Source organism: Camellia sinensis, chromosome 10 (assembly GCF_055761805.1).
Source record: "Camellia sinensis isolate YWXY chromosome 10, ASM5576180v1, whole genome shotgun sequence".
Classification (NCBI taxonomy): Eukaryota; Viridiplantae; Streptophyta; class Magnoliopsida; order Ericales; family Theaceae; genus Camellia; species Camellia sinensis.
The window spans coordinates 77,681,051-77,695,102 of NC_138970.1; the positions used below are offsets into that span (position 1 = coordinate 77,681,051).

Here is a 14,052-nt window from a genome sequence, read left to right on the forward strand (position 1 = left end):
TTCAAAATATACACTGAAAAAAAGTATTTATTTTATTTTATTTTATTTGGGGTGTGCAATACACACTATTTGTAACTTTACCACAAAATTACTTATATATTCATGAACTTACATAAGTAATCTCACAAAACTGCGTAACTTGAATACAAATTTGTAAAAGTCTTAAGTTTTCACGAACTTAAGCAAATTTATATTCAGCTTATGCATTTTTACAATATCACTTATATAAATTCGTGAAAACTTACATAATTATTGTTAACCCACAGTGGTGTGTGTGTAAATTAAATGTATAAATAAAATAAATAACAAAATAAAATAATTCAGAAAATAATTATATAAATTAAATTCCGAATTAAACGCTTACAGGAATTAAAGTCGAGACTTGTGTTGGACACAATTTTCTTAAAGAAGATTTTGCCCTCGCTTCGGTGCTTCGAAATTTATCAGCGTCTACTTCCTAGGATGCAATGACTAACACTTGATTTTACAGCACTATAAAATCAAGTTTGGCGAACCAAAACTCTGTTATAACTCTCTCGTTTTCTTCCTAAAATAAATGCAAAACTCATGCATAAACAGAAAGATGGAAATCAGAAAAGAATGATGAAAATCTGAGGGGAAAATTGAAAAAAATGAATTGCTGGAAGTAGGCTTTATATAGGAGGAATGGTGGCCCTTCAAACAGGTGCCAACAGATAGGCAACTGTTCGGACAGATTCAAACCAGAAAAACCTATTTGAACTGTTTGGATAGCTACAGATCTGACCAGTTTGAATACAACAGGTATGAACCTGTTCAGATGCGTTAGGACCTGTTTGGGTAAAGGAAAAAATTTGGACTAATTTATTTTGAATTTTGAAACCAAAATAAAAAAAAAAACAAATAAATAAATTACAAATATTTTTTGCTCAAAAAGATAAGAATTTGGCCAGACAAGCCCAAACCAACCTCACACCACGAACTCGTGCCCACACCCAGCCCAGCCCGCCCGACTAACTGACCGGACGAAATGTGGCAATGGCGCACGCGTGTGGTTTTTGTTTTGGGTCCAATGGGTCTAGCCCACTTTACTCATAACCTCACCCTTCCACAAACTTGGGCACTCCTTGGGCCCATTCCAAGTATCCCAAGCAAAGGTATATAAATCCACACAAATCCATAAGCTTTTCTAATATAGTGCAAGCACATTTCACAAATGTGTAGGAAACCCACCTAAAGCCATTCCACGAACTCGAAAACGTGTGTTGAATTCTCATTCATCTGGAAATGGTTTTGACCAACCAAATACACGATTTCATTAACTATGCGGCATTAAATATGAACCCAATTAGAAATGTTATTGAGTCCCACCTTAAATGGTGCATCATACTCACCACCTCTGTCACTTCTTACTATCTTAATAGTTTTGCCAAGTTGATTTTCAACCTCAAGTTTATATTATTTATGTCATGCCCCCAAACCCGCCCTTAAAAGTTTGGGCATGACCATTTCAGAAATGGACATCAATTTCGACATGTATACAATAGGGGCCTGAACGGAAGCATTTAAGAACATAAAATAATATCCATTGAGCTACCACTAACATGTCAGGATCACAAACATCACATCGAGTAGATAATGTGCAGTAACCATACACTTGAGCACCAGTTATAGACATACACATATACAGACCCGGCCCCATAATTGGGCGTATAATAAAAGCATTAGTAAGGAAGGGGTTATACACATTAGCCTAAGGTAGACAATTAGAGTACAAAGCCAAAAGCTTGGCAAAACCCCACAAAATGAATGGCTTCGTCTAAGTGCCTGGACACACTGCAGATGACAAAAGAGGAACGAGCATCAGGGTTAAGACTGATCTTCAGGTTGACTACCTATAGAAGCAGACAAAATACAGAGTGAGCCAGGCTCAGTGAATAATAGTACTTAAACAATTCAGTGGTCAATTTGAATTATAATGCATATCAATGCGTATATAAATTCAGATGGCATATGGTTAGTCTAATTTTGTAACTATTTCCAGAACGGCCTTGGGCCCAGTCTTTAAACAGAGTGGCTTTAAGTCCAGAGATATACAGAACAGCCTTAGGCCGGACAAATTTTACAGATTGGCCATAGGCCTAATAGAATCCACAGATTGGCCATAGGCCTAACAGATTCCACAGATTGGCCATAGGCCCAGATATCATCAGAGCAGACTAGTTTCAGAGTCATACAGAGTTTCAAAATCATATGAAAGTACATACATTCTTTCAATCGTTCAAATGAGTTAACATGGTTGATTTGCGACTAATAGAGTGCTAATGGTAATTATTAGCGATAAATAAAGCGTACTGCTATAGTACTACTACTCACAGTGTTGTGGCGGAGTGCTAGTCCCTCCCGGAGTGTGTCCTTAGGTTAGAATCTCTATAAACCTTCTTAATTTCCCCCAATTTCTTCCTTGAAGAACTTCTCCTCTATTTTCCTTCTCCAATTCTCTCCTAGGAGATATTTGTGAAATGAGTTCTCAAGTCAAATGTTTAAGGGACAAATATATATATATATATATATATAAAGTGAATAAAACAAAAATCAATCAGTTTAATCATTCCAAATCAAATTTTTATAAAAATGCTTATTACGACTTAAAAATTATGTTGATCTCAAATGTAAAATCAATTCCAGATTATTAAGCCTCTAAGGCTCTCAATTTCTGATCCAAACATTGTAATTGTGACAGATATTTTTCTTATTAAACAGATATAGGTCTCTAATCATAAGATTCATTTTCTTAAACATATTGTCACATAAAATTTCACAGTAAGCATTTAAATGCACAGAATGAGGAACTAAAAATATACCAGAAACACATACGAGGGTCGGGTTATTACACTCTCCCCCCCTTAAATAAGTTTGGTCCTTCAAACTTGTTTTACCTCAAGATAGGAATAGATGTGGATATTGGTGTTGCATTTCCTCTTCTTTTTCCCAAGTAGCTTCGGTTCCGTAATGTTCTCGCCATTCAACTTTTTCCATTGGAATTTCTCGATTTCGTAACTGTTTCACTTGCCGATCTAGAATTCGAATAGGTTTCTCTTCGTATGTCAATTTACCATCCAAAATGATTTGGCAGTAATCTATGATATGAGACGGATCCGGAAGATATCCTTGAAGCATAGAGACATGGAACACGTTATGTACTTGGCTCATATTTGGTGGAAGGGCAACTCGGTAAGCTACTGGACCCACTCTTTCCAAAATTTGAAAGGGACCAACATACTGGGGTGTTAACTTACCCCTTTTCCCGAACGTTGGATGTCCTTTCATCGGAGTAACTTTCACAAACACATGACTATCCACTTCAAATTCCAAATCCCTTCGTCGGTTATCCGCATAACTCTTCTGCCTACTTTGAGCAATTTTCAACCTTTCCTGAATAGTTTTAACCTTTTCAGTTGTCAACTAAACAATTTCGGGCGCTAGCAATGATATATCTCCAATTTTGGCCCAACACATGGGGGAACGACACGGTCTTCCATACAGAGCCTCATAGGGTGCCATCTTAATACTCGAATGGTAACTATTATTGTATGCAAATTCTACTAACGGTAGATGGGTTTCCCAACTTTCCTGAAAATTCAGAACACACATTCGGAGCATATCCTCTAATGTCTGTATCGTTCTCTCAGATTGTCCGTCTGTTTGAGGATGGAAGGTTGTACTAAACTTTAATTCCGTACCCATTGCTTCTTGTAGACTTTGCCAAAATCTTGAAACAAATTTTGGGTCTCTGTCTGACACAATTAAGACCGGAACACCATGAAGTCTTACTATCTCGTTCACATAGATTACAACGAGTTTATCTGCATTATACTGAGTCTTCGCAGGTAGGAAGTGAGCGGACTTAGTTAATCGATCCACAATAACCCATACAGAATTCATACCCCCGAGGAGTTCGTGGTAATCCTATGACGAAATCCATGGTCAGATGTTCCCACTTCCATTCCGGGATTGGAAGGGGTTGCAATAACCCTGCCAGTCGCTGATGCTTTGCCTTTACTTGCTGACATTGCAAACATTTAGAGACGAACTCCGCGATCTCCTTTTTCATGCATGGCCACCAAAAATTTTGGTTCAAATCTCGGTACATTTTAGTACTCCCCGGATGCATTAAAAGTCTCAAGGCATGTGCTTCTTCCATCAATTTCCATTTAAGTTCCAACACATTGGGAACACATATTCGGTTTTGAAATTTGAGTACCGAATTCACCAAACTGAATCCCGGTTTTGATTTTGTCCCTAACTCATCACATATCTTCTTTAAAGTTTCATCTTCTATTTGACGTAGTTTGATCTCTTCAAGTAATGTCGGTTGGGCCATTACTGTTGCTACTATGGCTTTCTGACCACGCATCACATAATCTACTTTCATCTTATCCAAGTCAATCATTAACTCCTTTTGCTCCGTAAGCACATTTGCCAAATTCTCCATATTCTTTCGACTAAGCGCGTCTGCAACTGTATTGGCTTTACTAGGGTGGTAATGGATCTGCAAATCATAATCTTTAATAAGTTCCAACCACCGTCGCTATCGTATATTCAACTCCTTCTGCGTAAAAAGGTACTTGAGGCTCTTATGATCAGTATAGACCTTGCAAGTGGTGCCATACAGATAATGTCGCCATATCTTCAAAGCAAAAACTACTGCCGCTAGCTCGAGATCATGTGTGGGATAATTCTTTTCATGGGATTTAAGCTGACGTGAATCATAAGCGATAACTTTCCCATTTTGCATAAGCACACAACCTAGCCCTTTATGAGAAGCATCAGTGTAGATCACAAATCCTTCAGTACCAGATGGTAAAGCAAGAACCAGAGCTGTGGTCAACTTCATTTTTAATTCCTGGAAAGCAGATTCCTGCTATTCTGACCATTCAAACGCGACCCCCTTCTGAGTCAATTATGTAAGCGGTACAGCGATTTTGGAAAAATCTTGGACAAACCACCTGTAATATCCTGCTAACCCCATAAAACTACACACCTCAGTCACATTGGTAGGAGTTGGCCAATTCACGATCGCCTTAATTTTGTGTGGATCAACGGAGACTCCTTCCTTTGTTATTACATGCCCCATAAATGCCATCTCTTGTAGCTAAAATTCACATTTCTTCAGCTTTGCATATAGTTTCTTTTCTCGAAGTGTTTGAAGAATTAAGTGAAGACGATTCTCATGAGCTTCTGCATTCTTCGAGTAAATGAGGATATCATCAATAAAGACCACCACAAACTCATCCAAATAAGGCTTAAAGACACAGTTCATCAAATCCATAAATGTTGCTGGTGCGTTAGTAACTCCAAATGGCATAACCAGAAATTCATAATGACCGTACCGGGTTCGAAAAGCTGTCTTCTCAACATCATCAGCTTTGACCTTCAGTTGGTGGTATCCTGATCTTAAGTCAATTTTTTAAAAGACCTGTGCCCCTTGTAGCTGGTCGAACAAATCATCGATACGTGGCAGTGGGTATTTGTTCTTGATCGTTACCTTATTGAGTTCCCTGTAATCTATACATAACCGGAGTGTCCCATCTTCCTTTTTCACAAACAGAACTGGTGCACCCCATGGGGAGACACTCGGGCGAATGAACCTCTTATCCAGTAGATCTTGCAACTGAGTCTTTAATTACTTCATTTCAACTGTGACATCCGGTACGGAGTTTTAGAAATGGGTTGGGTTCCCGGTATCACTTCAATTGTAAATTCAATTTCACGGTCCACTAACTCCCCCGACAATTCTTCCGGAAAAACATCCGAAAATTCACAGACAACTAGAATCATGTCGGCACTCCCATTCGTCACTTGCCTCTCTAAAACACTACATAAATACCCCTGACACCATTTCTGAATTAATTTACAAGCCTTTGCTGCAGAAATCAAATAAGGTGGAGAAGCCACTCCATGTCCCTGAAAAGTACATTCTGATTGTCTTGGAGGGTGAAAACTAATTTGCTTAGTCAAACAGTCAATAGTTGCACCATATTCGCTCAACCAGTCCATTCCCAGAATAATATCAAAACAAGTCATATCAAGAGGTAATAGATTAGCATATAGCCGGATATCCCCAATTTGAAGTTCGCAAGCAAAATAAACAGAAGTACAGATCATAGAGTCTTCCAAAGGTGAAGACACACATAACATATAGGATAATACTTCTTCAGATCTATCTAAATTTTGAGCAAATAGTTTTGACACAAAGGAATGGGTAGAGCCAGAATCAAACAATACATGAGCAGAATGATCGTGAACAATAAAAGTACTTGACACTACTGTTGCAGCGTTTTGCACATCTCCCGGAACCAATGCCAATACCATACCTTGTCTTGAGGTGTCTTTATTGTTAACAGGTTTGGCGGCTGACTTGGTAGTGGGAGTTGATGTAGACCTCGCTAAACTTGTAACAGTTCTATTGCCATTTTGCTGATTCCTTTGAGGGCAATCCTTTACCAGGTGACCTGTTTTGCCACATCGAAAACATGCTCCAGACAACCGATAACAAGTCCCACGGTGCTTTTTTCCACATGCTGAACAAACATGAACTGAGTCCGGAGTAGAGGTAGAAGTACCAGAAGTCCCTGAGTTCTGTTTCTTGTTTGGTAGGGTGACTGACCCTCTTGGCAATTGATTGTTCTGCCTCTTTCCTTTCCATTCAGAAATCCAATTCTCAGCAGTAAGGTTTCCTTCTGCTATAACAGCCCTTTCCAACACATCGACATAGGTAGGTAACTTTAACATGTTAACTCGGTCCAGGATAGCACCCCGTAATCCCCCTTCAAATTTTCGCACCTTCTTATAATCTGTATCCACCATATGAGGTGCAGACCGGGCTAGTTCTGCAAATTGAGCTTCATACTTTGCAACAGTCTTATTTCCTTGTCTAAGAGTTTCAAATTCCATCACCTTCTTGTCTCGCATACTTTGAGGGAAGTACTTGTCATAAAACAGCTCCAAGAATCTGTCCCATGCTAACCCCTAGTGTATAGTTCTCGTAAGCATCCACCATCTCTGTGCCTTGTCTTCAAGAGTGAAGGCAGCGAGTTGTACTTTTTGGGCTTCGGTACACGGAAATACTTTGAACAATTTCTCTATTCCCAACACCCACGCTTCCGCTTTCATCAGTTATATTCCTTCCTTGAATGATGGTGGCTTCATTTTCTTAAATTCCTTCGTAAGTGTAATAGTTCGGTCCTCAGCATGAAAATCTTGTACCACAGGCGGAGGTACCGGAGGCAGTGGCGGTTGTGGTTGTGACTGTTGCTGTTGCTGTTGTTGTCGTAAAGTCTCCACCATTTCCATGATCATTCTTTCGATTCTGTCCAACCGTGCCGAAGTAGCATCTTCTGGGTCTTCCGTTCTTGTTCTCACCATATTCTACATAACAATCAATTACAATATGCACAAGAGATATACAATAGGCATGGTTCAAAATCGTTAGCGTTAGCAGAGTACATTTAACGTTGCCATCAATCTTTTCATAAGCTTTCAGAATGTTATGCATGATGCCTAAGTATTTGCTAGACATCCTAAAGCTCAATGGATTCGTGTGTGAGATAGCAACTTGTGCTCTGATACCACTTGTCATGCCCCCAAACCCACCCCTAAAATTTTGGGCATAACCATTTCAGAAATGGACATCAATTTCGACATGTATACAATAGGGGCCGGAACAGAAGCATTTAAGAACATAAAATAATATCCATTGAGCTACCACTAACATATGCCAGGATCACAAACATCGCATCGAGTAGATAATATACAGTAACCATACATCTGAGCACCAATTATAGACATACACATATGCAGACCCGGCCCCATAATTGGGCGTATAACAAAAGCATTAGTAAGGAAGGGGTTATACACATTAGCCTAAGACATACAATTAGAGTACAAAGCCAAAAGCTTGGCAAAACCCCACAAAATGAAAGGCTTCGTCTAAGTGCCTGGACACAATGCAGATGACAAAAGAGGAACGAGCATCAGGGTTAAGACTGACCTCCAGGTTAACTACCTACAGAAGCAGACAAAATACAGCGTGAGCCAGGCTCAATGAATAATAGTACTTAAACAATTTAGTGGTCAATTTGAATTATAATGCATATCAATGCGTATATAAATTCAGATGGCATATGGTTAGTCTAATTTTGTAACTATTTCCAGAACGGCCTTGGGCCCAGTCTTTAAACAGAGTGGCTTTAAGCCCAAAGATATACAGAACGGCCTTAGGCCGGACAGATTTTACAGATTGGCCATAGGCCTAACAGAATCCACAGATTGGCCACAGGCCTAATAGATTCCACAAATTGGCCATAGGCCTAGATATCATCAGAGCAGACTAGTTTCAGAGTCATACAGAGTTTCAGAATCATACGAAAGTACATACATTCTTTCAATCGTTCAGATGAGTTAACATGGTTGATTTGCGACTAACAGAGTGCTAATGGTAATTATTAGCGATAAATAAAGCGTACTGCTACAGTACTACTACTCACAGTGTTGTGGCGGAGTGCTAGTCCCTCCCGGAGTGTGTCCTTAGGTTAGAATCTCTATAAACCTTCTTAATTTCCCCTAATTTCTTCCTTGAAGAACTTCTCCCCTATTTTCCTTCTCCAATTCTCTCCTAGGAGATATTTGTGAAATGAGTTCTCAAGTCAAATGTTTAAGGAACAAATATATATATATATATATATATAAAATGAATAAAACAAAAATCAATCAGTTTAATCATTCCAAATCAAATTTTTATAAAAATGCTTATTACGACTTAAAAATTATGTTGATCTCAAATGTAAAATCAATTCCAGATTATTAAGCCTCTAAGGCTCTCAATTTCTGATCCAAACATTGTAATTGTGACAGATATTTTTCTCATTAAACAAATATAGGTCTCTAATCATAAGATTCATTTGTGTAATACATATTGTCACATAAAATTTCACAGTAAGCATTTAAATGCACAGAATGAGGGACTGAAAATATACCAGAAACACATACGAGGGTCGGGTTATTACAGTTTAAAAACTTCTAAGGCTTCATCTTTACTTCTCAATAAGTAAACATAGCAATATCGAGTGCAATCATCAATAAAAGTAATAAAGTACTTCTTACCTCCTCTAGTTTCAACAAATTTTAAATCATAGATATCTGTGTGAATTAAATTTAGAGGTACAATACATCTCTCTACTTTATTAAATGATGCCTTAGTGAGTTTTGCCTTAACACAAATCTCACATTTATAATTATGATCAAACTCTAAGTCTGGTAAACATTCTAAAGAAACAAGTCTACACAAAGAATTAAAATTAACATGTCCTAATCTACCATGCTATAAAAAAAAAGACTCAACAATATAAACAGAAGATGTGTTCTTATTATTAATAGCCAAATTAGGTACAACAATATTTACATTGAGCTGAAAAAGCCCATCACTCATATAACCTTGCTCCACATACATGCCACTCTTGGAGAGTACAACCTTGTTAGATTCCAAGACTAATTTAAACCCATTCTTGATTAACAATGACCTGGAAATCAAATTTTTGCGAATCTCTGGCACATGGAGTACATTGTTAAGAGTGAGTTCTTTCTCCGAGGTCATTTTCAGCACGATCTTTCATTATCCTTCTACAGTTGAAGTGGAGGAGTTTCCCATAAAATGTTGTTCCCCACTTTCCACCACTTTGTAGGTTATGAACATCTTCTCATCTGCACAGATATGGCGAGTTGCTTTGGTATCCATCCACCACTCCTTGGGATTGCCCATCAAATTTGCTTCAGAGACTTACTGCAGCAAGATTGATGTCTGCCACTCCATCGGAAAGATAAAAATCCTTGGCTATGTTGGCTTATGCTGGCTTTTTGCTTGAACTCCCTCCATCCTTGCGAACGTGACAATCCTTAGCGCGATGCCTATCTTTGTCGCTCACAAAACACTTGCCTTTGAACCTCTTGTTGAACCCATTGTTGATCCCTTTGATCTTACTAGTGAATCCTTGTTTGGGATCATTGCCATCATACTTCCACTTCTTGTTGTTGAACTTTGACCCATGTTCATGTTCCACAACATTTGCTTTAGCCTGCATAACATGGTTTCTTGACTTCTTATCGAAACAACGGTTGCCCTCTTCAATTCTGAGCCGCACCATCAGGTCCTCCAACTTCATCTCCTTGTGTTTATGCTTCAGATAATTCGTGAATTCTTTTAAGGATAGTGGAAACTTTTCAATGATTGTCACTACTTGGAAAGATTCACTGAGAATCATCCTTTCCACATGTATGTCATGGAGAATTAATTGGAGATCTTGAACCTGGCTAATAACCGTTTTGGAATCTATCATTTTAAAATCCAGAAAACACCCGACAACAAATTCCTTTGTACTAACATCCTCTGTCTTATATTTATGATCTAGAGATTCCCATAGTTCTTTAGCAATGCTTTTGACGCTATACACATTGTATAGTGTATTATCCAACCCATTGAAGATATAATTCCGACACAGAAAATCATCATGTTTACATGCATCGACTGTGGCAACACTTGTTAGTCAATTTCTCCCTCGTTCAGCGTTGGAGCTCTATCATGGGTGAATTAAGCCAAATTCAATGTGGTAAGATAAAACATCATTTTTTGTTGCCATCTTTTAAAATCATTTCCATTGAATTTTTCTAACTTCTCCCGATGATTTACCGGTACTGCCGGAGTTATTACTGGCACAACAGGTGTGGGGGTCAGAGTAATAACAGTCTCAGTACTGTTTATTTCAGTTGACATAATTCTAGCAAAATATTAAGACACCAATCATAAATTTATACAAAAAAAAAATTACACACAAAATATACAGAATAATATTTTGTAACAAAATTCCAATAATAAATAGTATAATACTACTATGTTATCAAAGAAATTATTAAATAGTATATTACTACTATTCAAGAAATTAAACAGTATATGACTACTATTTAATTTCCCGAAACAAATTATTTGTTTGTCTAACACAGAAATAAATAAAAATCAGAAATCTACTTTAAGATTATTATACCCACAGTGGTCTGTGTGTGTAAATTAAATGTATAAATAAAATAAACAACAAAATAAAACAATTCAGAAAATAATTATATAAATTAAATTCCGAATTAAACGCTTACAGAAATTAATGTCGAGGCTTGTGTTGGACATAATTTCCTTAAAGTAGATTTTGCCCTCACTCCGGTGCTTCGAAATTTATCAGCGTCTACTTCCCATGATGCAACGAGTAACACTTGATTTTACAGCACTATAAAATCAAGTTTGGCGAACCAAAACTCTATTGTAACTCTCTATTTTTCTTTCTAAAATAAATGCAGAACTCATGCATAAATAGGAAGATGAAAAAGGGAAAAGAATGACGAAAATCTGAGAGGAAAATCGAATGAAATGAATTGCTAGAAGTAGGCTTTATATAGGAGGAATGGTGGCTCTTCGAACAGGTGCCAACATATAGGCAACTGTTTGGACAGATTTAAACCAGAAAAACCTGTTTGAACTGTTTGGAAAGATGTAGATCTGTTTGGTTTGAATACAACAGGTATGAAACTGTTCAGATGGGTTAGGACCTGTTTGGGTTAGACTAATTTATTTTGAATTTTGAAACCAAAATAAAAAAAAATGAATAAATTACAAATGTTTTTTGCCCAAAAAGATAAGTATTGGACCAGACAAGCCCAACCTAACCTCACACACGTGCCCAGCCTAGCCTGCTCGGACGGATGGCGGCTGCGGCGTGTGTGGTTTTTGTTTTGGGTCCAATGGGTCTAGCCCACTTTACCCTTAACATCACCCTTCTACAAACTTGGGTACCCCTTAGGGGTACATCCCAAGTATCCCAAGCTAAGGTATATAAACCCACACAAATCCATAAGCCTTTCCAATGTGGAACAAGCTCATTTCACAAATGTGTAGGAAACCCACCTAAAGCATTCCACGAACCCAAAAATGCATGTTGAATTCTCATTCATCCGAAAATGGTTTTGGCCAACCAAATGCACGGTTTTATTCACTACGTGGCATTAAACATGAACCCAATTAGAAACGTTAAAAATAACGCTTGGGTCCCACCTTAATTAGAGCTCAAAGTTAGCAAAAATAAGGATTTTTTAAAGCCATTTTCCAACAATTTTTGTTGTGTAATTAAACAAAGCAAATAAATTCATATTTAACAAATTAAATTATAGAACATCAAATAAATCTATATTTGATAAATTACATTATGGAACATGAAACAAAAATACATAACACATAATATATTGAAAGACAAGGAATCAAAACGAAGCCTGTGTGGTACTATAGTCTCCTTAAAATAGATTAGCCGTCTCACTGTGGGTGCTGGAGATACGTCGACTTCTGTTTCCCAAGATATGACGGTTAGACCAGCTAATGCAGAAGCGCCTTCTATTAGCTTTGGCGAACCGACAATGGCAGCACTTTCTCACACAAGAAGAAAATCATAAGAGCAAACAAGCTGACTGTATAATTTTGGAAGGAAAAAATCTCTTTTGACAACCAAAGAGGTTGGTCCCTATTTATACACCATGGGGGAGAGAGGAGGAGTCTGCAGCAATGAAAGTTAGTAACCAATGCCCATTACTCCAGGAGTAATGCACAAAATTGATGGGGATTCAATGTGTAAGTTACACACTATACATCTGTGCGTATTTACATATTTGCAGCAAACTTGACCCAAAAAGATTAGGTTGGTGGACCACTAATTCGCCCTAGCCCAAACCTAACTCAAGCCTCAAGATCCACGATCCGAGACCCACAGACCAAGACCCGGTTCGGTCCGTAGAGGGGATCGCCTGTGTGTGGCAATTTTTGCATAACCAACTTGGACCATAATCTTGGCCTAAGCACATCTTTAAAGCATCCATAACTCCATTCCTTCGAAAAATTTGGATGCCCCAAAGGGCTCATGCCCTTCTCATAATCTTGAGGTTTAAATATCCATCAAAGTTTTTCTCTAAAATCAATGTGGAACTGGTAGTTATACACAATTCTCAATACCTCATTCATGAGGCTAACTTTATAAGACAATTTCTTATTCAATTCTTAATAGTTTTTGTTCATTCTTTTGGTAGTGTAAAGGCCTTCTTACAAAGAATCTAAAGCCATTTAATTCCCACCTCAACGAATGGTTAGGACCTACTTTAATTTCGCATTAAAGTTATCAAAAATTCATTTGTTTCAATAATTTTATGATAAAATTATATACGATGTACATTCCACACCAGACCATTATCCCATTTCGAAACTACTTGGAAACAAAGTTCAACTATTTTATTTAATTCGTTGTACTTGCAAACTGCCTTTTATTGCACTTGATGTTCTTTACTCTGGGATTTGGTATTAGGCCCAGGCTTTTTCTTTAATTCAAAATCGGATTGGAGTGTACTATCTAGCTTCATAGGCCCACTGTAGAGTTTACATCAATAATTTGAATCGTGCAATAATTAGGACTCGCCGAGTATTTTATTTTTGCAAAAAATCACATTGATCGGATATAGATAGCCACTTGATTAGATCAAATTTGTGTTAACAATAATTATGATTTTAAAAATAAATTATTGACACAAATATAATCTGATCACGTAACTATTGATATCCGATCAATGTAAATTTTTATAGGAATGAAGTACTCGACGAGTCCTATATATTTAACGATTTGGATCATCAATATGAGTTTCGTGGTGGGCCACAGAACTCTAACAGAACACTCCAATTAAGAAACACAACTAGAGAGAAGCTGACTCCTTAGTGTTATTATTAAACAACCGTGCTGGGGACCCCAGTGGGGGTGACCCCCAGCACCCCCAGTCCACATGGGCCCCTGTCATTGGCCGATAGAAAAAAAAAATAAAAAAAATTTCCAGCCAATAGGAAAACACTGGGGGTCACTGGGGGTTGAAAAAGTGGGGGTGCAAATCATTTTTGATTATTAAATTCCTCAATTGTTTAGTCTGACTAAAGTCCAATATATTGGA

The 14,052-nt window shown here is 37.7% G+C and overlaps 2 protein-coding genes across 2 annotated transcripts; both read right to left on the reverse strand.

The window, feature by feature from the left end:
• Positions 1-2,919: 2,919 nt before the first annotated feature.
• On the reverse strand, positions 2,920-4,876 carry LOC145800497 (uncharacterized). Its single transcript, XM_082890188.1, has 3 exons — positions 4,634-4,876; positions 4,244-4,531; positions 2,920-3,414 (listed from the first exon to the last, which is right to left on the reverse strand). Exons 1-3 carry the CDS (start codon positions 4,874-4,876, stop codon positions 2,920-2,922), a joined length of 1,026 nt encoding a protein of 341 aa, XP_082746314.1.
• A 794-nt stretch (positions 4,877-5,670) lies between these two features.
• On the reverse strand, positions 5,671-6,954 carry LOC145800498 (uncharacterized). The gene has a single exon (XM_082890189.1). It carries the CDS (start codon positions 6,952-6,954, stop codon positions 5,671-5,673), a length of 1,284 nt encoding a protein of 427 aa, XP_082746315.1.
• Between the last annotated feature and the right edge of the window lie 7,098 nt (positions 6,955-14,052).

Coding starts and splice junctions, on each gene's coding strand:
- LOC145800497 (XM_082890188.1), bottom strand. CDS start 4,876: ATGAAGTTGACCACAGCTCTGGTTCTTGCTTTACCATCTGGTACTGAA. Junction 4,532..4,633: donor TGTATGGCACCACTTGCAAG/GTCTATACTGAT, acceptor TATGATTTGCAG/ATCCATTACCACCCTAGTAA. Junction 3,415..4,243: donor GATTCAGTTTGGTGAATTCG/GTACTCAAATTT, acceptor AAAACTATTCAG/GAAAGGTTGAAAATTGCTCA.
- LOC145800498 (XM_082890189.1), bottom strand. CDS start 6,954: ATGCGAGACAAGAAGGTGATGGAATTTGAAACTCTTAGACAAGGAAAT.